At 42.3% G+C, this 27,362-nt stretch overlaps 1 protein-coding gene across 1 annotated transcript; it reads left to right on the plus strand.

The window, feature by feature from the left end:
• On the plus strand, positions 1 to 26,504 carry nup133 (nucleoporin 133). Its single transcript, XM_084714683.1, has 25 exons — positions 1 to 256; positions 1,857 to 1,972; positions 2,114 to 2,217; positions 2,507 to 2,740; positions 2,887 to 3,057; positions 3,296 to 3,451; positions 3,686 to 3,756; positions 3,899 to 4,046; positions 5,240 to 5,390; positions 5,927 to 6,081; positions 6,257 to 6,348; positions 14,257 to 14,420; positions 14,996 to 15,090; positions 16,481 to 16,705; positions 16,788 to 16,910; positions 17,966 to 18,065; positions 18,538 to 18,801; positions 19,179 to 19,312; positions 19,709 to 19,867; positions 23,263 to 23,398; positions 23,653 to 23,771; positions 25,015 to 25,095; positions 25,174 to 25,238; positions 25,418 to 25,506; positions 26,251 to 26,504. Exons 1-25 carry the CDS (start codon positions 135 to 137, stop codon positions 26,385 to 26,387), a joined length of 3,411 nt encoding a protein of 1,136 aa, XP_084570809.1. The 5' UTR covers positions 1 to 134; the 3' UTR covers positions 26,388 to 26,504.
• Positions 26,505 to 27,362: the final 858 nt, after the last annotated feature.

Below are 27,362 nucleotides of genomic sequence, written 5' to 3' on the forward strand. Positions count from 1 at the left end.
CGCATATTTCAAGCGACTGCACCGCGCGCTGTTTGGAGAGGATTGTATGGTGAGGTGTGGCGGTATTTGTATATTTCCACGGTTAAATTGACATATTCCTCGACCGTTGAGCAGTACGGGGTATCACAGCCGGCATGTTTAGCCCCCGCAGCGGCCCGAGCTCCGGCCGCAGGCAGCAGGGCAGGACCACCGGGAGGAAGAGCGGCGCGGCCACCAGTCTGCTGTTCTCCCCGCGAAGGACGTCTCTGTCGGCGAGGTGAGTGAAAACACGCAACGGTAAAGTTTTAGCTGTTGTTTTCGTATTTACACTCAGCTGGCAGTTTATTAGCCCACCTATCTGTAACTAATGCTGTCTAATACATTAAAAAAAAATCCCACATTCATGAAGATTATGATGTTGGGTTTTTATTGACAAGTGTTGATTCATCTGATCATTTTGGAGGATGGAAGTTAGTTTGTGATTGGAATTTTATCTGATTAGGCACTAATGAAAACATACTAATGAATATTACGGTCTATATTCTGCCCTACACATCTTACACACTGGACCTTAACCGTAATAAATGAAAGAATAAATAGATTATTTAAAAAAAAAATCTTAACTTCATCTCTAATCAACTGTTGAAACCATATGTCACTTAGCTAATGTATTCTATAATCGATGAATCATTTGTCATTTACACCAGCAATCAAAAATATTCTGTGTGTCAGCCTTCATGAATATGAATATTTATATCACTGTGCTTCTTTGGGTTTTGAAATGACTATTAATCTACATTTTCTCACCCTTTATAGGTCAAATGAGTGATCCACTAAGTGAAAAAGAGATAGATAAAGAAATAATAACAATAATCATCAAGTGCTGCTATGAGTTATGATCATAAATGGCAAAAACAATAGCAGCTACACAGTGAACTTGCTGTTAAACCAAAATGTCTTCACTGAAATAGATCCTTGCCTTCATCAAGATTCTAATATTGAGTTTTTGCTGAGGTGTTGATTAAACTGTGAGTTTTAGGGCTGTACAATTAATCAAAATTTTATCGAAATCACAGTAATGCTTCAGGAGGTGCAATATTTGTTAAAGGCAAAATGTGTCAGAAAACGTTTAAATGAATGAATGTCGTGAGGCAGAGATGTCCTGTCCTACAAATCAGATTCTACAGCCTTTCTAAACATCTTCATTTGTTACAGAAACAAAACAAAACAAAAACATCTTTTCATTTAAACATGTTTTTCAATCAAGACAAGAATAATGATGTAACAAATATCATTACCTGTAATATTGGAAATCATATCGCAATTGCAATATCAGTCAAAATAATCACAATTAGATATTTTTTCAACATTGTTCAGCCTCAGTATGATTATGTGGAGGATGTTGGTAGCTCTCTTGGATTGTAATTCTTACTGAGGAGTCTCTCTAGGGCTACAACTATTAACACATAATTTGTTCATTGTTTTCTTGATTAATCAATCGGTTGTTTGGTTTATAAAATGGGGAAATAGTGAAAAATATAAATCATTGCCAGCCCAAAGTGACGTCCTCAAATATTTTGTTTTACCCACCACGTAAAGGTATTTAATTTACTGTCATAAAAAGAAGGGGAAAAAACGCAAAGCATCTATATTTGAAAAGCTGCAATCAGAGAATTTTGAAAAAAGAAAGATTGATTAATAGGTTATAAAAAATAGTCTGTGTTTAATTTAGTAATTGATTCATAGGTAATTCGTTTCAGTTATATATCTCTTATTGTAGTGCATTTCAATGCAAGCCCACCACAAAGTAGTTGCTGCTCTGTATTCAGGTGATAATCATAATAAAACTGTCTTATTGCTGTGACTCTCTCCACCAGGTCAACACCCACCAGAGTGCAGAGCCATGCAGCTGCAGAGTCAATCAACTATGATGTGCAAACCTTCGGCTCGTCGTTGCCCGTCAAAGTGATGGAGGCGTTGACGATGGCTGACGGTAAAGGAAACCTGTTGTTTTGAAGTTTTCTCTGATTTTCTGTTTCTGCTGATGTCCTTTTCTGTCCATCAGCGGTTGTTAAAAGTACAGAATTCTGTCCCTGAATTGTCTCTGAACAATTCTGTGTGTTGGTCCCTCTAGCTGATGATCATATCTCAGTGAAGGTGGATGAGAGCGGCTGGGCCTGGATGGTTTGTGGAGAAAGACTGATCATCTGGAAGATCTGCCAGACTGCTGTGGCCAAGGTACGGTTCAGCCTCCTCGTCCACTGAAAACATCAACACAAAGTAAAGTTGCAAGAAGCAAAACAACAACTGCTCTCCAGCACACCAATTTAATCATACAATGAAGAAGTAGATTGAAAGAATGTAAACTGAATATTTTTAACTATTTGACTGTTGGTCAGACATTTTTCAATATTTTTATATCAATACTTTTAGACCATTACAGTCTGAATTATTGTTGGTTGCAGTCAAGGAGAAACATTCTCAGATTCATAGTTTAAGTCCATGAGCTCTCTGTGTTTTCCTGCAGCTGTCAGTGTGTAAGGAGCTGCAGCTGCCCAGCAGTGAGTACAACTACACAGCCGACCTCGTGGCCGTGACATCTGCTGCACCTCTGGAGACGGCCGGCGTTCAGTCCATCTCCGTCCTGGCGGTGGCCGTGGAGGGAACGGCTCGCCTGTGGCCCAGCCTGGCCCAGGAGGGCAACTACACAGAGACGGACGTGGACCTGGGAGATCTCTGCAACTTTGTTGTTGCCGTCAGGGTAAGTAAATCATTTATTTTGAACAATTTAAACAAACTGCACAGAAAAAAGCTTTTAATCTTTTTCAGGCTTCAGCTCAAATCACACAGACCACCTGCGCTTTTGGTTTCTCCATCTTTATTTCTGACTTTCGTCTCCTCTCTCAGGGTGGAAGCTTCGTCTTGTCCTCAGAGAAGAATCGGCTGCTGAGAGCGAGTGTAGACTCTTCTGGAAAGCTGCAGTACCGAGCCCTGCAGCTGGGTCAGGGAATGCTGTCCGGCATCGGACGCCGGGTCTCCAGCCTGTTCGGCATCCTCTCCCAACCAGCCAACGACACAGTGAGTCATGCTAATAGATTCTACAGGAAAGACAAAGCATGTGGAGTTCAGCAGGTGGACATGTTAAATTTACATTTATTTACATGTTAAAAAAAGAAAAAAAAAAAAAAGAAAGAAAGAAATGCATTTAGGCTGAGTTACCAGGTCACCTCATTCTTTTTTATCATGAAACCAGTAACCGTTTCACCCCTAGTTTGGGTGGTGAACAGCTCCAACCTGACTCTGTTTTCTGCACCAGCTCCACAGTGTGCTGTGGGTGGGTGGAGCCAGCTGCCTGTACGCGCTGACCAGCTCCAGTCTGAGCAAATGGGAGGTGGACGACAGCTACGAGCACCAGATCCTCAGCTGGGACACCCAGAGAGCTCTGACTGAGAGCATTGCAGATGCCATCTGGGTCAGTGCAAAGATACATGCGATCATATGTCCTGTGTCTGATTCAGTGTGAAAATATTTTTTATATTCCAACAGGAGCTAAATGATACAGAAACTGGAACTAAATATCCACCATTTACACTGGAAAGTGGCAGCCATATCGATCAGCTTCACCTTTAAATATTTTTAGCTTAATTACTGTGAAGATCTTGTGTGATCAAATATTGAATATTTCTCCACATTACTCTCTCATCAGGGTTCAGAGAGCAACTACGAGGAGATGAAGGAGGGAGTGAACGTGACGTACCTCGACATGAAGCTCGGCCAGTGAGTGTCTTCATCTGTGTGTGACTTCAGAATAAAAGTTTTTTAAGCTTAGGTGGAATTTTAGCTTCTAAATGTAAATCTAAATGCTTCTAAGTATACATCAGGCCAAACTGAGCCGGAGTCTGCGCCGTATGTTTTTCAGAGCCGGTCTGGTGGTTTTGGCTGCAGCCTGGCACCCGTCAGACACCCCCTGTCTGGCGTACTTCTGCCTGGTCACCCTGCAGGACAACGGAGCCGCCATCTCTGACCAGTTCACAGTGGAAGTCACCAAATACAACTCTCCATTCCAGGTCGGTGCTGATCAGGGGTGAAAGTAAATAATTACAAAACACTCATGTTACTGTAACTAAGTAGTTTTTTGGGGGGTATTTGTACATTTATAAGTAGATTTTCAAGTCTGTACTTTTACTTGTACACCATGTAATCTATTTACTTATTTTCAGAATGATAATTGAGTACTAAGTGCAATTTGAATTAATGTCCAAACTTTGCATCCTCATTTTTGTAGCCAGTAAGGTGATCTGATTACAAATAGGCCAATGAAAACCATGTATGGATGAAAAACTAATGAATATTTAACCTATCATGTAGAAATGTCAGTAACTTAACCTCTTTCAGCATTGTTTATTCTGGCAGAACTGTTTGACGAATGAGGAAAATAAAACTGAAAATGAGATATAAATGACAAAAGAATGTCTTCTATTGATGATGTGTTAAACATCAGCGGTTAAAAAGTAAGATAATGCTTCAATTTCCAGGCCCCATAATTTCATGGTAAATCAGTGGTAAGTAATATTTTTGAAACTTCTTAGAAATTAATCACAGATTTTATGGTAAGTTTGTGGTGATTAGCAAGTACCATTTTCATGTAGTTGGTGATAATTACAAAGCAGCATATTTGACATTTCTCTGAATTTACCTGCAGATTACGTATGTGAGTATGTGATCATTTGCAAGTGTAGTTTTCATGCAGGTAGGTGGTAACGCCATTTCATATATTTGGACTTTCTTTGAAAATAACTACAAATTTAATATGTTATTTGGTGATTGCTGCCTGCTTTTTAGAAAACAATGACTTGGACAAGAAATAGTGTTTATATTTGAACCACATCTTTATTGTTTTTATTTTTAAATAGTACGCTTCTTTTTTCCGAGACAAAATGATTTGACAGTATGAGGAATAAGCCATGAGTTAATGCTGACGTTTGCAGCTTGCATTAGAGCAGATAAAGTTCAATGCATTCCTCTCCTGTTTGCTCTTGTGCTGTAGGTTTTTGGAAGACTACAAAAACAACACCACCCTCTAAACTCTTCTAACCCTTTTAAGTTTACAAAATAAATTTTTTTTAGCACATTTAAGGCTCACCTCATGCCATCCTGGCAACCACTGGTGTGAATTTATGATGTAAAGATCAACTTGCCAGGATTTGAAACTTCCTTGAGACGATGAACGCTTAATTTTGCACTCGTCTTGTTTCCTCAGAGTGAGGAGGCCCTGCAGGCTACACGACTGGTGCTGCCGCCGTCCCCCGGCTCCACCGCCTTCCTGTATAATGAGGAGCTGGTGTTCGCCTGCTCGACAGGAACCAGCAGGGCAGGACTGCCTGATGAGAAAATCAGTTTTAACTCAACTGGTGAGAAAAGAAACCTTGGATCGTTAAAGGAAAATGCTCCTGGACTCCAGATAAATGAGTATTTTTAAAGCGGATTAGTTTGATAATAGTTATCTTAAATAGAAAAGAGAGAGAGTGGTGAATTCAAAAGATTTCAGTCATTAAATTTAAGATTTTACAGGTAATAATAATTAGGGAAAATCCACTAAATAATTTATAGTAAAAAATAAACATAACGTAAAGTAACTGATGAAAATAAATTGTTGAAAAAGTTTTTGTCATTGTTTACTGAGAAAGTTTTTCATAAATTTTGTTCCAAAAAGTTTTAAGTCTTTGAATGTGTACTAATAGTTCAATAAGCACTGAAGCAGTCTAATTATTTATGTTATTTTCTTTTAGTTTTGGATTGAAAAAATTGGAAAGAAAAGATGTTAAAACAGAAGAACCCCTGATAGAAAGACTTGTTAATTACAAACCAGACCTTTCTCACATGTAGTTGATGAACGAACACTAAATGTCTGTGTGACGGGGTGATGTCGTCCTCTCCGTCCGTCCAGGTGATGGAGTACGTGGAGGAGGCTGCTGCGCCAACCTGCCGGTCTTTTTCTCCCAGAACAGCGGCCTGGTGGCGGTGGTGGCCCGGGAGAGCGCGTCCATCCTGCCGGAGACCATGGAGGACTCGCTGTGCTCCTCGCTGGCTGCAGCTCCAGAGGTAAAACACCACAAGAACATTATTTCATGCTGATGGATACTCTTGTTAGACTTCAGCATTTCTCAAGACTTTGAGTCAGGAAAAATTAAACTTTAAAGAATCAGAGAAAATGTAAATACGCATGTGATTGTGACTGAATCTAAAATGCATTTCTAATTTTGATTCTGTGTTAAAGGTTTCAGCCATGGAAACGCCGACCAGAGCAGAACCTGTAGCTCAGGAGGACAAAACCAAACTCCTGAAGGCGGCTTTCCTGCAGTTCTGTCGGTATGTTAATAAACCCTTTAAATGAAAACCAAAATATTTTATTTATAAGGAAAGTTGATGTCATACAGTACTTCCTGGTTCAGTTGTCTGAATCGTAAATCACAGTGTGTCTGCAGAGGATCAGTGTTATCAGTGGAAGTGCCTTAGAAAAAAACGAGTTGCGTAAAATCACTGTAAGGATTTTCTTAGGATATTTAATTTTCTAAGTGCTTGATTTGGATTTTCCTTAGCAACCAGTCAGAAATTTTTAAGGGAGCCAAATCAGGGGTGCTAGGGCTGGGCATCGATTCAGATTTCCCAAATTGATTTATTTCAATCCACAAGGTCCCACTTTGATTCAATTCAATATCAACATCTATATTAATTTGATTAGGGGTATTTCAGTTATCATGCCAATAATGCTTTAATATGAAAGAGATTTTCAGAGAATTAAGATTGATTGTACAGGGAGCCCTCTAACCTGGAGTATTACTAAAATATATTTTATATTGTGAGTTATTTATTTTTAGATGTTTTTATCCAGAGACTTACTTTATTTTGAAAGTATGCACTTTGTTCTGGCGTTGGAAAGGGACTGTATATTCAGCTGATCATGGATAAACTGTGGCCGCTGGGGGGCATCGGTCAGAATGCACAAAAACTCCGGATGTTCCCTTTAATGTCTTTATTGACCGTTCAGTGGGAGCATACATAAACAAGCATGAGCATGTGTAAGTGTGTGGTTCTGAAACAGAAAACAAAACAATAATCAGAACAAATGTACTCACTTCCTGAGCAGTAGTGGTAAACAACACTGAAATAAAACACTCAGCATCCGTATATAACTAATATAATATATACATGTGACCGTGGCTGCTCGGACGATAATTAGCAATTACCAAGCTAGCCGTACGTTTAAACGATCAACATATAACATTAAATGAGGAGCATAACAACCATAAACATCACACTTACTGGTAATATGAACGCACACAAGCCGGCTCAGGCTCACAACGCCATCATACACAACAATAACCCGTTACAGTCTCTCTCTTACTGTGGAGCACGTTTCTCCCTGCTGCACTGACTCACTCTGTAGCGGCCCTCCTTTCGACAGCAGGGGGCGGAGTTCTGCCACTTAATGAATGATTAACTTCTGCTCTGGCTGTCCTTCAGCACAGCCGCCCCCAAATTTGTTCATCAAATTTGTTACATTAAGAAGGACAGACAGTGTCAGTGTCCGGGATGGCAGGCAGAGCAACAAGACGGGCGACAGGTCTGATGTAGGCCTTATCTTTAACCTGGACCACTGCAGTTCTGATTCTACCATCCTGCCCGGGGATAACTTGAGTAATGTGGCCAAGTGGCCAATGTGCTCTTGGCAGTTGGGGATCCACTATCATAACTATGGTTCCAGATTGGAGCTGGGCAGAATCCTTGTGCCACTTAGAGCGTGTTTGCAGAGAGGGGAGGTAGTGTCGAATGAAACGTTTCCAAAACTGGTCGGCTAAAACTTGGGTATGTCTCCAGCGGCGTCGGCTCAGCATCTCAGTCTCCCCGTATACAACTTGTGGGAGTGAGGGATCCAGCCGCCCCATGAGGAGCAAGTTGGGGGTCACTGGGTCAGCATCTGCTGCATCTGACGACACATAACCTAGAGGCTTGGAGTTCAAAATCCCCTCTACTTCGATCAGTACTGTTCTCAATACTTCCTCTGGAACAGGCTGAGACTGGATGGTAGTATACAGTGCAGCTTTAACGGATCTAACTTCCCTTTCCCAGACTCCTCCGAAGTGAGGTGCACTAGGTGGGTTGAACTGAAACTGGATCTGGTGCTTAGCCAGATGAGCCTGGAGGGTGGGGTGCAAGGCTTGGAAGGCTTCCTGGAGCTCTCTCTCTCCTCCTTTAAAATTAGTGCCTTGATCAGACAGTAGCTCAGCTGGCTTGCCTCTTCGTGCAACAAAGCGACGGAGGGCCATCAAGAAGGAGTCTGTGTCAAGGCTAGAAAGCACATCTAAATGCACTGCACGAGTAGTCAGACACTTAAACAGTATGCCCCATCTTTTCTCGTGGCGGCGACCAATTCTGACAGTGAAGGGCCCAAAACAGTCCATACCTGTTGAAAAGAAGGGGGGCTTCATCAGTCTCAGTCTGACTGGAGGGAGATCTGCCATTTTAGGCACTGTTGGAGTAGCTCTCCACCTTTGACAGTCTGAGCATGAGCGCTGATGCCGCCTCACTGCCTCACGACCATGGAGTATCCAGTATTTGCGACGCAGCTCCGCAAATAATCGCTCTGCTCCAGGATGATGAAGGTCTTGATCAGTATCTTGGATGATGAGCTGAGTCACTCGATGACGAGGATCCAAAATCACTGGGTGAACAGCATCAGGCTCCAGCTGGTCACTCCGCCGCAGTCTTCCTCCAACACGAATGAGTTTCACAGTCTTATCATACTCTGGTGCAAGACAGAGCAGTCGGCTGGTTACATGTATCGGCTTACCAGAACTCAGAAGGTTGAACTCCTCTGTGAAGCTGTCTTGCTGAGCTCGTCTCAGGATTTCTCTTTCTGCCTCCTGAATCTCTTTGGCAGAAAGGAAGGCTTTGGGTCCTGCCGCCCCATGACAGGACTGTGCAACAGACTCTGTGAGAGCTCTGAAGGAGGGGGATTGGTCAGCACTTGGCAGAAGAACAGTCTGTGTGGTTGTAGCGAAACAGCTGATTGCCTTTCTCAGTTCAGGGGAATCCTCAGTTCCATCTATTACTGGCTGAGTGGGCCAAAAGTCAGATGGTTGTCGCAGGAAAGCAGGGCCCTGTCGCCACCTACTGTTGCAAGACAGCTCCAGTAATTTCTTCCCCCTTGTAATGTCATCAGCCGGATTGTTGACAGAATCAACATACCTCCAGGCCCGCACATCTGTCAGCTCCTGTACTTCTGCTACTCGTGTTCCAACGAAGACTTTGTATCGACACGAGTCTGACTGGATCCATGTGAGGACAGTAGTGGAATCGGTCCAGAGGATGACATCTCTCAGGGTCACAGTCAGCTCGTTTAGCAGTAGCGAAGCCAACTGAGCGGCAGTCAGAGCAGCACATAGCTCTAGTCTTGGCATTGTCTGCTGTTTCTTTGGGGCCACTCTGGATCTGGCAGCCAGGAAAGACACCTCGACCCGACCATCTTCACTCTCTGCACGTAAATAGGCTACTGAACCATAGGCTCTCTCTGATGCATCCGCAAAGATGTGTAGGTCTAGGTGGGGGTTCGAACTGTCCATCTCAAGGCTTACATAGCAGCGAGGGAGTGAAATCTGAGAGAGATGCTGCAGTTCTTCTTCCCAGTTCTGCCAAGACTGGAGCACATCCTCTGGGAGTGATGGGTCATCCCACTCTCTTTCTTTGACCCACAGCTGCTGCACCAAGACCTTGGCCCGTGTTGTAAAGGGAACAATGAAGCCTAAGGGGTCATATAGGCGTGCTAGAGTTCGGTAAATGTTCCTCATGGTAGGTATTAGCTGATCCTGCATTTGGTATTTGTACCTCAAGGTGTCTGAGTTGCAGAACCAGCGGAGCCCCAAGGTGAGTTCTTGTGGATCAGCACATGTCTCACTGATCCACAACTCACTGCTCTCAGACCGGGCTTCTTTGGGTAGGTGGCTGATAACCTCAGGGGTGTTACTGGCCCACTGGCGTAGCTCAAATCCCCCCCTTTTCAGAAGGGATGTCAGTTTGTTGACTAGGTGTTGGGCTTCCTCAACAGAAGAGAGACTCTGAAGGCAGTTATCTACATAGAAGGATCTTTCAATGGACACTCGAACATCCTCACCTGGCTGGCTATGGTCGAACACATGCTTCTGCAGAGCAAAAGTAGCACAGCAGGGACTGCAGGTGGTGCCAAATGGTAGAACCTGCCAGGTGTAGATGCTGGGTGGTTCTTCTGTCTTTAGATCTCGCCACAGGAAGTGAAGCAGGCATCTGTCTGCTGGAAGCAGCCTCACCTGATGGAACATGGCCTTAATATCGCTGCTAACAGCAATGGAGTGCTCTCTGAAGCGCAGTAATACACCCATCAGACTGGAGCTCAAGGTGGGGCCAGGCAACAGCAGCTGATTAAGATTGTCTCCCTTATATGTGAATGAACAATTGAAAACAATCCTATTCTTTTCATTGTGACTCACCATGTGATGAGGGATGAACCAGGACTCTGCTGTTTTGTTCAACTCCTCCTCTGGCACCTTCACTGCATAGCCTGCCCTCTCCAGTTTTGCAATCTCTGCGCAGTATGCTGCTGCTCTTTGGGGGTCTCTTAGCAGGCGCTTCTCTGTGCTGCGGAGATTGGCTAACACAGCCTCCTTTGGTGCACAAAGCTGGGGCATATTTTTCACTCTGAGAAGAGGCGTGGCATAGCGTTGGATTCCTTCCACTTCTATGCGTGTAGTCTTTGTCTCCAACAGGTGGACTGCCTCCTGATCCTGCCTGGAGCGTGTCACGAGTTTCTCACTCCTGTAAGGGAGAACATCTAACTGCCATAGTCTCTCTACATTCTGCAGGAGCTCAGCGGTGGGGGAATGAGTTGAGATATGCAGACACTGTAACTGAGATGACTGCTGCTTGACGTGTTTGGTTGGGCCCTGAAGTGCCCAGCCCAGTCTGGTTTTCACTGCCGCTGGTCCTCCAGGTGGTCCCAGGCGCACAGGTTCCACTGGAGTAATGAGGTGGGGGTAGTCTGACCCGATTAACAGCAGGGGCTGCACTTTGTTATATGACTGGAGGGGGAGACCCTTCAGGTGCTTGTATTTTTTCTGAAGGGCTTTCACAGGATATGTGTGCTCAGCCAGACCCAGCTGATCCGCAGTGAATGCTTTATGGATCTTGAATGACTTGTGGGGCTGATCTGCTGGGGATATGGAAAATGACACTGCAGCACCATGCAAAGTTCTCAAATCCTGACGAACAGTCCGGAGGAGCAGATCCTCCGGTTCACCTGTGAGTCTAAGTCTCTGAGCTGCTGCAGGCAGAATGATGGTCCGTTCAGATCCATCATCAAGAATGGCAAAGGTCTCTAAAGTATGCCTTCCGTTGCGCAACAGCACCTTACTCACTTTAAGCAGGACCTGGCTGCACCCAGACCGTCTATCCAAGTATAGGACTTCATTGGTGGTATTAACAAGGCAGGATGTGTCTGCAGCAGCAGGTTTTATGTTCACTTCATGCAGAACTTGTAGATGTTTCCCCTTGCACTTCTGACATGTAACTTTAAGGCGGCACTGTGCAGCTTGATGTGAACGACCACACCGCCAACATCTTTTGTTGGTCTTAATCCAAGCTGTTATCTGTTCAACAGTCAGCTGTGCAAAGTTGGAACAGTGGTCAAGGAAGTGATATGTGTTATTGCAATAGGGACAATATGCTGTTTTTTCTGGTGACTTGGTGCTTGAGGACTGTTTCCCTGCTGTAGTTGTGTTCTCAGGCTGGTCTGTAGTTTGCAGGATGCTGGTGCTCCTACCAGTCTTCTTGTCACGGCGATGTTCCTCCTTAGCTCCAGCCCTGCTCTTGGTTTCAGTAGGCAATGTCTCATAAACTGTCTCCTGGATCTTAAGCTCGTAGTGGAGCCAGTCAGAGAAATGCAAGAGGCTGGGAATGATGATCCGCATTGGGTAGAGGAATCTCCTGAATTCTGCTCTCATGTCCTGAGGCAGCTTGCACAGCAGCCGTGTCACATGTGACCCACAATGGAGCTCTGTCTGACCATTGTCACCGAGCTGGTCTAACATTCCAACCAGTGATCTCACCTTTAATGCGAACAGCTTAAATCCACGGGTGTCTCCTCGTGAGATGTTTGGGGCATCCATCAGCTCAGCAATCTTCCTGAGTGCCAGCTGGTGTGGTTGTCCATAATGCTCAGTGAGGCTAGCCATGGTGTCAGTGTAAGGCTGTGGTGAGTTGGTGTAAGAGTCCGCTATGAGCAACGCCTCCTCATACTTCAGGTGGTCCACCAGGATCTGGTATTTAAAACGTTCTGTAGCATCCTCAGGCAACAAGTTCTCAAGTGCAACTTTAAGCCTAGCAAATTCTCTTGTATCCCCAAAAAAAAAGGGGATTGTGGGCTGTGGGCCGCGGTACATAGACTCATGTTGAGGGGGGAGGGATGGCCTGCCATGCAGGGACCCAGTCCTTGGTGGGGTATAGGGTGCACAGTACTCTGGTGTCTGCACCCGTGGTGCTGTATAACGTGGGTCTTGGTGACAAGGAGGCTGTTCATGATGTATCGGCCCCAGGTTTCTCAGCAGCGTTGCTAGTTCTGCCCCTGGATCTTGTGATGGTGGCACTGGTGGGTAGAGCTCATCATCTGTCACAGGGGGCGGTGGTGGTGGCCAGTTGTCCTCGTCCCCCGAAGGCTGATGGTTTCCACTGCTCTGCTCAGGTGGGCCAGACGACGGTGGGGAGCGGAGGGTAGATTGTAGTGGTAGAGGTGGCAGGTCACGTACAGGGACATGGGTGTCAAGTCTCTTATGCATGTCTCTCATCTGGCGCTGTAGTCGCTGATTATCCTCCATCAGCCTGTGCAGAGTCTCCATAATGTCAGGAGAGGTTTCTCTAGGAGGTATCCACTGGGAAGACGCCAGCCTACTCTGGAATGGGGTATCTGATTCTGTGTAACCAGACTGATATGGATGTGGGGCTGCTGCTCCATGCTCTGAGGAGTAGTCATCATCTAGCGATGGCAGTGTGAGAGGCGTCATCCTGACGTGTCTCTCTGAAGATCTCTCCCTGCTGTGGTAGTGCTTCCATGTCTCCCCTGGCTGGGTAACCTCATAGTCTTCCATCCAGGCCGGAGGTCGTGTTCTGCGACGAGGCCGAACATCTAATGGGCGGGGCGTGCTACGTTGTTCTGGGAACATCTCAGGTAATCCCACAGTAACCACACTATCCGGCTCGAAGGACCAATTTGTTCTGGCGTTGGAAAGGGACTGTATATTCAGCTGATCATGGATAAACTGTGGCCGCTGGGGGGCATCGGTCAGAATGCACAAAAACTCCGGATGTTCCCTTTAATGTCTTTATTGACCGTTCAGTGGGAGCATACATAAACAAGCATGAGCATGTGTAAGTGTGTGGTTCTGAAACAGAAAACAAAACAATAATCAGAACAAATGTACTCACTTCCTGAGCAATAGTGGTAAACAACACTGAAATAAAACACTCAGCATCCGTATATAACTAATATAATATATACATGTGACCGTGGCTGCTCGGACGATAATTAGCAATTACCAAGCTAGCCGTACGTTTAAACGATCAACATATAACATTAAATGAGGAGCATAACAACCATAAACATCACACTTACTGGTAATATGAACGCACACAAGCCGGCTCAGGCTCACAACGCCATCATACACAACAATAACCCGTTACAGTCTCTCTCTTACTGTGGAGCACGTTTCTCCCTGCTGCACTGACTCACTCTGTAGCGGCCCTCCTTTCGACAGCAGGGGGCGGAGTTCTGCCACTTAATGAATGATTAACTTCTGCTCTGGCTGTCCTTCAGCACACACTTGTTTCCTTCTCTGTCTGTTATGTTTCTGGCTTTGTTGCTGACTAGAAGGCACAGACGATGTGCTGTCAGGCTCATGTAGCTCAATATCTGGATTCTCTCTCTGTTGTTCATGATGTTGCTCCGTCTAGTTAAAGTTGAGCATAAATGTAAAGGCTGGTCAAGACTAACCAGGTTAAAACTGCAGGCTGCACCACACATCCACAGGAGAAAAGACATATATTAAAAGATCAATTTTGGGATTTTATGAATCTATCGGACCGTGCAAAAGAAAATCAATTAATCTGAAGAATGAAGCTGCATGATTTAAATCTGGAATTTACTATGTAGAATACAAAGATTTAAATAAAAAATGACCTCCTTTCCTTTGTCAGTAACGATCTGGTCGGAGCTCAGACGGTCACAGACGAGCTCTTCCCCGCTGACGGTGACGGGGAGGAGGGAGCCGAGCTGGACGGCGTGGTGACTCGAATCAACCTGGACCTGGTGGATGATTACCCGGCGTCAGACCCCCGCTGGGCCGAGTCTGTTCCTGATGGTGAGAGGGGGAACGGGGACGGAGCGAAGGTCAACCTGCCCTAAAAATGACTGTAAAAATCCTGAAACGTGGATGGTGTTACGTTTCTTTACAGTTTTAAATTATTTAAACATGATCAGTTTGAAATCATCTTTTTTTTTTTGTATATTAGATTGTAATTTGGAGGAATTTCAACTGCATAATATGTTACATTAAGGCGGTTTTATTTTGTCACTTATGTACTAACAGAAGTATTTGCTCTGCTTGTAACCAGTCCAGTAAAACTGATACAGATCAGAGTTAATGCAACATATATAACATGTTTGTTTCTTTAAATGTAGATGCTTTTATGGCTCCATATCGACCTCTTCTTCTTCAGCTATAAATTCCTTTTCTAACCTTTACTGGTAGATCACTTGTGAATCACTGCAGAGAAGTAAATAAACTTAACAGTAGTAGAATAATGTCTGAAGAAAGAATTAAGTTTACAGAATTTAAATATAAAGGACATTTTAAAAATATTGAATAACCTGAAGGTTATGGATGAACTTGAGCAGCTCATTCAAAGTTTTTGAACTTTTTCACTTCACTTCCAGAGAGCGCTGGATTTCCTCTCACCTCCCTCATCATCCTCCACCAGCTGGAGGACAAGATGAAGGCCCACGGCTGCTTCATGGACTTCCTGCTCCAGGTATGCACACACACACACACACACGCACACACACACACGCACACACACACACACACACACACAGCTGGAATACTTTCTGTCAGTAACGGTGCGCAGCGCTTTTTTATTGGCCTTACAACAAATGCAACCTGCAGCATTCAATTTTGTATTTTATGGTATGGAGTGGATTTAATACTATATAATTTCATGGATGTATATACAACCCTCATTCCAAAAAAGTTGGGACATTATAAAATGTAAATAAAAATAGACTACAGTGATTTGCAGATCCTTTTCAACCTATATTTAATTACAGTTCAAGATATTTAATGTTCAAACTAATTAACTCTTTATAAATATACACTCATTCTGAATTATTTCTGTTTTACACAGCGTCTAAACTTTTTTGGAATTAGGTTTGCAGATTGATTTTGTGTAGGACAATCAATCCAGAAATAAATTATGTTGCACCTCACAGACCAGGAAGGCGGCCTTATAAATGTCCACAGGGTGGTGCTATTGCATCAAAAACTAATCGACTCTGTCTGAACCCATGAGCCCAACTTTCAGTTTTCACTTAACCATTGTAAGAGTATTTCACCCATCATATTTGGATATGGCCAAGTCGCAGAAACCAGAACCAAATCGCAATCTTTCGAAAAATGTGAGAAAACAGCAAAATAATGAGGTACTGAAGAGATGACCTGACCTAAAAATCCTGTTTTACAGATGAAAGAAAAAAATGTCTGTAGCCTTGAACCGCTAGCCCCAAGCAGAGGGAGCTCCCACTCCCACAAAGGGACAGTCCACTCCAAAATCAAAAATGTTATTTTTGCCCTGGCCTATAGTGCTGTTTATCTATCTGGAAAGTTTTGGTGTGAGTTCCTGAGTTTTGGAGATATCAGCTGTAGAGACGTCTGTCTTCTCTTCAGTATAAATACATAAATGACACTCAGCTTGTTGTGCTCAAAGCACCAAAAAAATACATTTGTAATATTCAACACCAGTGTCTCTCTCCAAATATCATGACCTGGTTACTCGAGATAATCCACAGAACTTTCTGTGAGCCGTTTCATGTCAATCCAATAGATTCTGCTGCAGAAAGAAAGTAACTCCTACTGCTAACAACAACATGTGTGGAATAGTTTGGGCAACTGGGTCATGATTTCTGGTTTTTCAAATCTATTTTTTGGTGCTTTGAGCCCCACATGATTCATGCCATCTGCTTCCATTATATTAAATAGATAAATAAGGTCGGAGGAAACAGTATAGATCTTTTAATTTTGGGGTGAACTGTCCCTTTAAGTGGTAGTTTACACTCTGCTAAATTTCAAACACAGTATCACCTCTTGGTGTAAATACAGATCTAAGTCAGAACATTAAAGTGATCGTCTCCGTCCTCCCCTGTCAGGTGGGTCTGTTGGACCGGCTCGGCCAGGTGACTGTGCGCTCGTCTCCCATGGCAACACGCCTGCTGCTGTGCGAACACGCCGAGAAGCTTCAGGCGGCCATGGTGCTGAAGAACCACCACGCCAAACACGCTGAGCTGGTGAACCGGGCCATCGGCCTCGCGCTGCAGAAGAACAACACCGCAGTGCCGCCGAGCCTCACTCCCGCCGACGTCTTCTTCAGAGAGGTCCGTCTCCACCCACGTCCCGCTGTGATGACCCACGTGGTGTGGACGTCGGATTAAATCCGTGTTTTTGTGATGCTCTCAGGTGTCCCAGATCTCCTCAGTGTTCGATTGTCTGCTGGAGGAGGAGGAGCGCAGTCTGAAGGAGAACCCGGTGGACTCGGTGCAGTGGGCCGAGGTGGTTCTCAACATCAACAACATCATCAAGGTACAACCAGAGTCATTAATCATTTATATTAGTTTTTATTTTTATTTAGTGTTTAAATTTTGTTTCCAGTTCAGTTTCAGTTGGTTTATTAGTTTATTTTGGAGCTGGGTTACAAAAAAAAAAAACAATTAATTGATTCAAATCAATTTTCCTTTGCCTGGTCTAATATCGATTCATAAAATCCCAAATTGATCTTTTAATAAAGGTGGATGTGTGGCACAACCTGCAGTTTTAACCCTGTTAGTCTCATGTGATATTTATTTATTTATTTCTCTGTCTTATTTATACCAGTCATTCCCAAAGTTTGTGTCGGGACCCACAGGTGGGTCACAGGAGATTTTAAATAAAAGACTGGAGGAAATTCTCCAAGTTTAAGATTGATATGTGCAGTACAGCTTTAATAAAGCATTTAAAATGTGTCTAATGTTTTACTGAAGGGGAAAAAAAAGTTAATTCTGTCTAAATGCACTTATACTGTTTCACTTATGAAGGAGGCTAAAATGTCCAGTGTTATTTTCCTGAGAAGAGGAAATAAAAACAGATGGCCTGTTAACTCAACTTAAATGAATTTACTTGTCATTTCTGAAGTTTTAACTTGAGTATATGTTGACAATAAAGGGTCAAGATAATATAAAGTGATGCAGAAATGGCAGTAAAAATGGTCAGCAGTGTTTATGTTTATGCACAAACCTGGGTCACGGTGGTTTGTGTTTTTTAAAAAGTGGGTCCCCAGGAAATTATTGTTTATGATTTACACCAACGATACAAAAAAAGATCAGAGCCTCTAAATGTTTGTAGATTTTTTTTTTATTATTATTATAATGTGAGGGTTATTTGTCAGGGGGAGTTCAGTTTCCGTTGAGAGTGTGTTTTCTTGTTTCAGTTTAATTTTTATTGTTTAAATCTAGTTTTTAGTGAACTGTAATAACTTCAGGTGGAACACATTCATCATTTCATGAAGGGCGACGTGTGCAACCAAAGAAGGCCTTAAAAACACCTCTGATAATTTAATGATGTGTAATAATCGTACCCGCTTGTTTTCTGTGTGTGTGCAGGACATTCTTCAGGCTGCTGGTCAGTACAGGGAGACAAAGGCCTCCATGTACAGAGCATCTGAAAACGCTGCTGCAGAACCCGAGTACATCCCCTGGACAGGTAACACAAACTCATCAGAGATGGATTATTTTCACAGTCGATTAATCGGTCGATTATTCTCTCGATTCATCAGTCAGTAGTCGTTTGATTTAAAATGTCAGACAATGGTGAAAAATGTTGATCAGTGTTTCCCAAAACCTAAGATGACGTCCTCAAGTGTCTCGTTTTACTCAGAACTCAAAGATATTCAGTTTACTGTCAGAGAAGAGTAAAGAAACAAGAAAATATTCACATTTAAGAAGCTGAAATCAGAGAATTTGGACTTTTTTACTTAAAGAAATGACACAAAATGATCAATCAGTCATCAAAATAGTTGGTAAGTAATTTGAGAATTGATTAATCGTTACAGCTGTACGTCAAAGCATCTTCAAATCATCATTCTCCTGCCATCGACCTCACGCTGCTGTAGCTTGTTGGTCGCATGTTGTAGTAAAAACTTCAATTCATTGATTACTGATCTTCACTCCTCCAGCGTCTGGAGGCGTCGGCGGTGTTCGAACCGTCATCTCCCGCCAGCATGAGATCATCCTGCGCTCGGTGTACCCGCAGGCAGACTCGGAGCTGCGGAGCGCCCTCTGCGAGCAGCTGGTGGCGCTGTTGGACATCTACTTGAGCGGTTATGTGGCCCAGCTGACCTCCCTGCAGCAGCAGAGGCCCTCGGGGGCCCAACAGGAGCGCTACAACAGCCTGGAGATGGAGTACAGCCAGCGCCGCTCCGAGCTGCTGGCCCCGCTGTGTAAGTGGAGGATTCAACATTACTGAGGGACCAACTCAGAGTCTAAAAAGATGCAAACCGTAGACAGCAAACCCTAGAGTCTAGATTTAAAAATTTAGATTGAAGGAACAGTCTATCCTAAACAAACACTTTTACACTGAAACACAAACTAACATTTAAAAAGCAGTTAAACATTTGATGAAATAAATCAAAAATACAAAAATCCATTAGAAAAACTTGAAACTGTTATATCTTAAAGTAAGCTGCATGTGATGGACATTCCTGTCCAACATCACGAGTTAAAATTCAAAGATGTTGCCGTATCCGAGGGGAGATTTGTCCCTCCAAGCTCGGTATGTGTTGCCGCGTTGTCACGGTGACGTTGTTCTGTATTGCAGTGGATCTGGGTCAGTACCAGTGGGTCGCGGCGCTGGCTGAGAAGTACTGTGACTTCGACATCCTGGTCCAGATGTGTGAGCAGACGGACAACCAGAGCCGCCTGCAGCACTACATGACCAAGTTTGCAGACCAGGTACAGGAAGCATGTTAAAGAACCCTTTTTTTTTTGTTGTTCGTATCTCACAGTTTGCTAATTCAAACACAGCTTCTTCCTATTTTACTGAAACAAACTGCATCATGTTGCTTTCTCAAATATTAGAGTTAACAGTTTGCTAAAAATGAAAAGAAAACAAATAATTTAATATATTATCTTTGTGTTGCAAGAAAAAGATTTTTCTCAGTGTCTTCAGTGCAGTCGCAGCATCAGGCTTCAAGCTATTCAGTTTTCCAAAAGTTTTATCTCACAATAAACAAAGTGACGCTCATCTCAAGTGAAGTTCAAACTGATGTGTGAAGTCACTGTTTTACTTTCATTTTACTAACTGAAATTGCTGCTCACTAACTTCCTCTTCCTCACTTCCTGCCGCAGAACTTTGCCGACTTCCTGTTCCGCTGGTACATGGAGAAGGGGAAGAGGGGGAAGCTCCTGTCCCAACCGGCTGCACAGCACCAGCAGCTCGCCAGCTTCCTGCAGTCCCACCAGCACCTGAGCTGGCTGCACCACGTCCACGTCCACGACTACCGCAGCGTACGACACACCCTGACAGTGACACACACTCACTGTGACACACACACAAAGCTTGTTTCATGCTTCAAAACCTCAACCACATCCTCTATGTAAAAACAAGTGTAAAAACAACACACACACACACACACAGAAAAAACTATCTTACTTCCTCTTTTGCACTTCCTGAATAACTGATGGCTCTACTTTCATTTATCTTCATTATTTTATTAATGTTTGTTTGTTTCTTTATCCTTTTCATTTCCTGACCCTCTCCTCTGTCTTTCCTTCCTTTTTATTTTCATTTCTTCCTTCCTGTCCTGTTTTCATCTTTCCTCTTTTACTTTTCCTCTTTCTTGACATCCTCTTTTCTACCTTTCAGTTTCTTTCTTCCTTCCTTTTCTCTTTTTTACCTACTTCCTTCCCAGGCTTTGACAGTAATGGATTACTTTGAACAGGATTGTGTAATTAGGATAAAAAAGTAACTTTCATTACAGTTGTAAAAAATAAGATGTTGTCAGGTTACAGTTACATAAAATGGGGATTATTAGCAGCAGGATTATAATTTTAAAATACAAAACGATACAGTGTTATGTGCAGTGTGAACACATTACAACAGTCTCAACACCATCCTGGTGTGAGTTAAACCAACTAATCTGACAGCTCCCAATTCATTATTCCTGATGGAAACTTCACCGTTATCTTGTCTTAACTTCTAATTTAAAGAAACATTTACAGATAAGACAAACTCTTAATGTTAGCTAACGTTAGCAGCTGCTAACTTTATTTATACAGACCAAATGCTAACTTTAGCTACGCAGACAAACTGCTAACATTAGAGGTAATCCTAAACTAACAAAAAGTAATCGAGTTACTTTATTTTAATACTGTAATACTCGAATTAGGTTGCAGACTACATATTTTAACAGCTAATTAGTAACTGTATCAGAAAACATTTTTAAAACACAGACGTGACTTCCTTCCAGTCACAAATCATCTTTCCTTCCTTCCTCCCCACAGCTGCTACAGTGTAGAACAGAACACACACACACAAACACACACACACACACACACACACACACACACACACACACACACACACACACACACGCTCACACGCATGCGCTCAGTTTCCTTCCTGTTTCAGCAGCTTTAAACATGTTGATATTCACAACAACCAGAGTACAGTAGCAAATATACCACCTCTATATTTCACACACACACACACACACACACACACACACACACACACACACACACACACACACACACACACACAAAGCACAACTTCCTTCCTGTTTATTGCTTCTCATTTACACACATCACACACACACACACACACACACACACACACACACACACACACACACACACACACACACACACACCGCACACACACACACACTCACACACACACACACACACACACACACACACACACATCACACTCACACACACACACACACACACACACAGAAAACAAACAGCTTCCTGGTTTTAAACTCAGTCTGACTTTGTTTGTAAAGATACAAAATGAAACTAAACTTTGCTGCAGTCAGAAAAATGGTAAATTCATCCTAACTTTTATTCTGTACATCAACATTATGTGCAAAATTATGTTCATCAAATATCAGACGAAAGAAAAGCTGCTGTTTTATTTATCGCATCACATCATGAACATTTTCTGTTCACATATTCAGATCTTTATTAAATGAACACAGAACTTGATTATTGCATAATAAACAAAAGTTTTTAGTTTCTAGTTCCCCTTTATCAGCTGTATTAATGATTAAAATAGATCATATTTTATTTTAATAATATTTAGTTGAAAGGTTATAAAAATATTTTGTTCTAGACCTGAAATGTGTAATCTGCAACATTTTTCCTAAAGAAAAAACAAACAGTATATAATAATATAATAATAATAATAATAATAATAATAATAATAATAATAATAATAATACAAACATAATCCCTTTCAGTCATCACTTATGACCCACTGGAAGTGTGTGTCAGCGTCTGTATCTGCAGAGATCTCATCATCTGCCTGTACTTCCTCTTTTTTTTCTCTCGTTGTTTTGCTGCCCAGGTTAGAGTTTGTTTTTCACCAAACCAAAATGTTGGTATTTGACATCCTTATGTGTTTCCAAACAGCTCACACAAATCTCTAACTAGACTCCGGCTTTAGTCATGTTGGAATATTGAACAAAAATGTGTTTTGTGTCGATAAGTGTGTGTTCTGCAGAACACATGCACATAAAGAATTTAAAATGTGTGTAATGTTTTACTGAGAGGAAAAAAACAAGAGCCTGTTTAAACGTGCTTGTCATTTATGAAGGTGGATAAAAAAAAATTCTCCTTTCTAAAGGTTTAACAGGAATATATGTTTTCAATAAAGTGTCGAGACATTTCAGGATGATGCAGAAATGGCAGTAAAAATGCTCAGGAACATTCGTTTATGCACAAATGAACTCAGAATTTATCGATAAGACATATTGTGACATAATGAGTTGTGGTGGTTTGTCATTTTTAAAAAGTGGCTCCCTGCAAAAAAAAGTTTTGGAAACACCGATTTAGAGCGGTGGTCCCCAAACTGGGGGGTTGAATTAATATGAATTATGTAGGGAAATAAACAAACGAGAGTTTTCCGATGCTATCATGCTGAACTTTGAACTTGAACTTTGAAATCAATGTTTTGTTTTATTATTCACTATTTGTTTGCACTTATATTTCTTTTATTTTGTCACAGGTACTAAAAAAAACACATTTGTTATTGTTATTGATATTTATCAGCACTCTGTGGACTTTGATTTTATAATTTTGTGCTGTTTTGACTGAGTTCGAGCTCCAAAAAGATTCTGCTTCTTTGTGAAATATCCCTCTGGTGCACTTTTTCATTTACAGATAAAGCAGATGTGCATAAGTTTTCTAATTTTGAGCCTTTTTGGTGAGGTTAGTCTGAACACAGAGAACAGAGTGCAGTTTTGTTCTCCCTGGAAAAAGTTGCCTTCGATTTTTAATGAATAAAACAAAAAAAATGCAACTTTCTGTTGCAGTTTTCATTGTGAAAAAATGCCTAAAAGCATTGCAACATGCAGTGCAATCCAATAGAAAAGCTGTTATGAAATCAGGCATTTTAGGCCGCAGCAATTCCAAAAAAGGCCTGCGAAATCCTGGAGGGACTGGATAATAATTGTGGGGTGTAGGGGTGTTTTTCAGCCTCTTAAGAGGGGAACACCAGAAGAAGTTTGCACCTCTGCTTCAGAGTGACTGTAGGCTGTAATAAGTGTCATTTATCTCTGAAATGTTAAATGTGAAAAATATTAGTTTTCTGGAGCAAACTGCGTCGTTCTCAGTCTTTTTTCATGCAGTTTTTACGTGTGATGCTGTGACTGACGTTGTGTCTTGTGTCTCTGCAGGCTCACGGGACGCTCTACAGCCAGGCCAACATGGAGACGCGTTACTTTGTGAAGAAGAAGACGCTGCTGGCTCTCAGTAAGCTGACGGTGCTGGCATCCGACCTACCGGAGGACGAACTCAACAGACATGTCGACGGTAAAAGCATGCATGCAAAACTTAAAACTTAAACCTGTATGACGTGAAAATCTGTTTATATTTACACAAGAATCTGTGATTTCACAGCTACAGATTCAGGATCTTTTCAGGACATTTTTACCTCCATTACCTCAGTTTGATTTAGATGGAAAAATTTTCAAATTTTCTTAGTGATGGAAAAAAACACCAGAAGAACATCACATGACAGAACTGTGCAGACCGTGTTGAACTCTGTCATGTATCTGTCCAATCAGACATCGTGGAGCAGGAGCGCTTCCTGCTGCATCAGGAGACTCTGCCCCGACAGCTGCTGGAGGAGAAGCAGCAGAATCCAGACACCATGCCTCTGCTCAGCGCTCACAACCTCATACAGGTGAAAACACACACACACACACACACACACCCCTCTGCACAGAGCGGTCTGGATCATCCAGAGGAACCGGTACAGTGTTTCTGGAAAGATATTTCTTTTCTTGTTTGAATGCCACAACTGAAAATCTGTTCTGATAAACACCTTACTGTAATTAATGATGATAACAGAAACCGTTTTTTTTTTGTTATTCTAAAGCCCAGCTGACATGTGAGTTAGTCACATTCCCACCCAAACTTTAACTTTCAACTTTAACTTTATTGTCCCTGAGGACACATTTGTCTTGCAGGCGGGTAAAACGGAGAACACACAGAGCTGTAAGCACACAGACTGAGTTATAAAGAACATGAATACATCCAGAGCAGCTGTTCTCTGCCGCTGGGCCTCAGAACGCCATCGAGTGGGCTGTGGAAGCTGTGGTCCTGCCAAAACTGAGAATATTTCATTTGGTAAAATACAAAGCTAGTTATTTTATATCTAAATATGCCCAAGAATAGGGATGGGCATCGACACCGGGCTCCAGCACAAAAATGACAGTTGCCACCATGAACCACCCTTTTCTGAAGAAACGCGTCACAAACGCGAACAGAAAGTAACATTAAAACATGAAATGCAACATGAAATAGTAAACTTTAACTCTTAAGCTGTATCTGCAGCACACATGTGAACCTCACAGGCCTGATCCTGCAGCGCCGCACGGTGGCGGAAGGAAGCCATGAACAGTAAAAAAAAAAAAAAACCTCCCAGATGGTGAAAACTCCTAAACAGAGTCCATCAACGGTTCTGACACAGAGCCTGACACATACTACCAATAATGATGATAATAATAATAATAATAATAATGATAATAATGATAATAATAATAATAATACACATTAGTAAAACTGTCACAGTGGAGATCTTACACTGTTAAATGTTCAGAAACTCAGTAAGATTTGTGTTGTTGTCGCTGAAAACCTGTGTAGTCCTACTTTTGTCCACACAGAAAATCCACAGGAGTCGATAAAGAATCTGAATGATTAGCAGAACTGATGATGGCATTGGTATCAATAAAATCTTATCAATTCCCATCCCTAATCCTGTGTATTTGTCGTGTATATTTTGTGTTTTGTCTTTATATTTATTGCATGTACGTTGCCTGCTAAGACAGTTTAACTTCCCTCTGTGGATTAATAAATTAATCCATTAATCTTATCTGTGTAAATTGGCGTCCTCTGCTCACTCCAGTGTCTCCTCGTCTCCACAGTTGTACATCTGTGACGACAACAGACGAGCCAACGAGTACGACTTCAAAAAGGCTCTGGACCTCCTGGAGTACATCGACGAGGTAACCTCCCCGTATATTGGGTTGACTAGTCGGGCTTGAAGAAGGCAGCAGAAGGTGAACTTGTGTTCATGTTTGCAGGAGGACGCCGTGGACGTGGACTCACTGAAATGCGAGATTTTTGGCAAAGCGCTCAGGAGAGACGAGTAAGATCCATCTGTCATGTTTGTGTTCGTGTAGTCGATCGATGAAATTAGATTTTGATGTCGTCGTTGGAAGATTTTCACAGTCACTGTTTTATAAACATCACAGTCCCTGGCTGTTATGAAAGTAGTTATTTATTACTTTTACACGTATTTCGACTCTGATGCTTCGTGTCTCCCAGCTGGTCCGCTGCTGACGGGACAGACGACCCTCTGGAAGCCGCCAAGGACAGCACCTTCGTCAAGATCCTCCTCAAACTGATACAGGAAGGTGAGAAACGCTGAGGAAGCTGCGTTTAGAAAAGAAACCGAATTACAGGCAGGAGGATTCTAGAACAGAATTTCTTTCATCCTCAAATATAAATTAGACTTGAATCTGATATAAATAAATCACTGTTGTCTCTTCATGAGCTAAAAAGAACAGCCGTGTTGTTTAGCTTTGTGGCGATGCATCGCTCAGATGATCCAGCGGCTCTGTGATGAATAACAACATTCTGATCTCAGGGGAAAATGCTGTTACAGTAATAATTTTATCATCATCACAAGAACTTGTGTGATGATCTGTGTTCCTTGTCGCTCATGCTGAAAGTTTGTTTATACGTGCACGACAAACACAACAAATACACAGTCTATTCCACCAACTTGCTATTTGGACTGCTGTACTCATTTTTGGACACAGAATATTTACATATTGCTAATTTAAATGTTGCTACCACAGGGAATTGTGTTTCCAAACCTTTCTTTTTCAAACCTTTCCAAACCTTTCCTCTCCTTAGCATTTAGAGAATTCAACCAGTTTTTATCATGACTGGCACTTTGATACTTCTGAGTCATTTCTCTCAGTTACGTTCCTTAGACTATTTTACTGCAACACTCAGTTTCCTCAGTTTGTAATCTGGATTGTCTCTTAATTCAAAATGATCCAAGCATTAAAGGGTATAATTGTTAATAATGAAAAAAATGACATGACTCCATATTTTCCCACAGATGAATGAAATGAATCTGTATTTTTCAGGAGTCCCTCTGCAGACGTACCTGCCTGACGTCAAAGAGCTGCTGGATCTGGACGAGCTGAGCAGTCTGAGGTCAAAACCCTATTTTGAGTTCGTCCTTCGAGCCAATTATGAACATTACCTGGAGGCCCAGATGTGACGACTACTCTCCTCCCAGTAACATCCACTGCACTTCAACTGTCCTCTGCATTCTGATGATCTGTGAGATTTGTTTGACTCATGCTCTTTTCTAAATAAATGTGTTGTTATTTCTGTACCTTGACTAAAGTATTATTTTTACAAAAACATACGTCAAGTTGTTTAAAGCCACACAAGGATTTTAGTTCAGTGGGTTCTGTTGCCATTTTACTGACATCTAGTGATGTTTTTGCAATATTTTAAAACTACAGTGACAAAATGTAAGTCTGCAGGTTTAAATTCTGTTTACTTTCTGCCCTGTGTGGCTTCTTACCGTCTGTTATCAGAGCCGTCAGACCTGGAAGGTGACGGAAACCTGAGCCTGCAGGCTTCAGAAGCCGGCCCGCATTAGTCAGGACTTCCTCCTGTTTGGTGACGAGGGGCAGATGTTGGTTATAAATAGATCTGGACTTCTTCTTGGCTGCCTGACTGAGTGCCACCCTGACAGAGATCCTCCGCGATGATCCACTTTCACAGCTACAGCGGCTGCAGATGGCTTTCAGGGTCCGGCTCACCTAAAAATAGTGAAAGTAGGTTAGATTAGGGACATCGGCGCTACATAACTGTTCTGCTTTCATCTGGAGAGCTAAAGCTTTAAAAGTTAGAAAAGCATCGTTCTGATCCAAACAGGACAGCTGTTTGGATCAGAACGCTCATCAGAAAGCACCACGCAGGGTCTGCTCAAGTCCACAAATATCAGAAGTATTCAAATCATTTAATTAATTCTAGAAGTGCCAGAATTTTTACTACTACTAGAACAGCCTTAAGTGATCATTTTGACCTTTGACCTCCAACCTCTGTAATCCTTCATGATAAATACCAGACTAACAGATTGATACATTTATTCTCCTATTTTATCTTGTTAAAAATGTACATTTTGTCAAATTTATTCATATATTTATCAGTAATCATGCCATCACATCAAGCAAAGATTGCA

Source organism: Lutjanus erythropterus, chromosome 3, assembly GCF_056507025.1.
Source record: "Lutjanus erythropterus isolate fLutEry1 chromosome 3, fLutEry1.hap2, whole genome shotgun sequence".
NCBI lineage: Eukaryota > Metazoa > Chordata > Actinopteri > Lutjaniformes > Lutjanidae > Lutjanus > Lutjanus erythropterus.

Excerpts from the sequence above, each read along its gene's own strand:
- nup133 (XM_084714683.1), top strand. The coding sequence starts at position 135 with ATGTTTAGCCCCCGCAGCGGCCCGAGCTCCGGCCGCAGGCAGCAGGGC. Across the intron at positions 6,082-6,256 it reads CGCTGGCTGCAGCTCCAGAG|GTTTCAGCCATGGAAACGCC; the intron begins GTAAAACACCAC and ends TCTGTGTTAAAG. Across the intron at positions 19,868-23,262 it reads ACGTCCACGACTACCGCAGC|GCTCACGGGACGCTCTACAG; the intron begins GTACGACACACC and ends GTGTCTCTGCAG.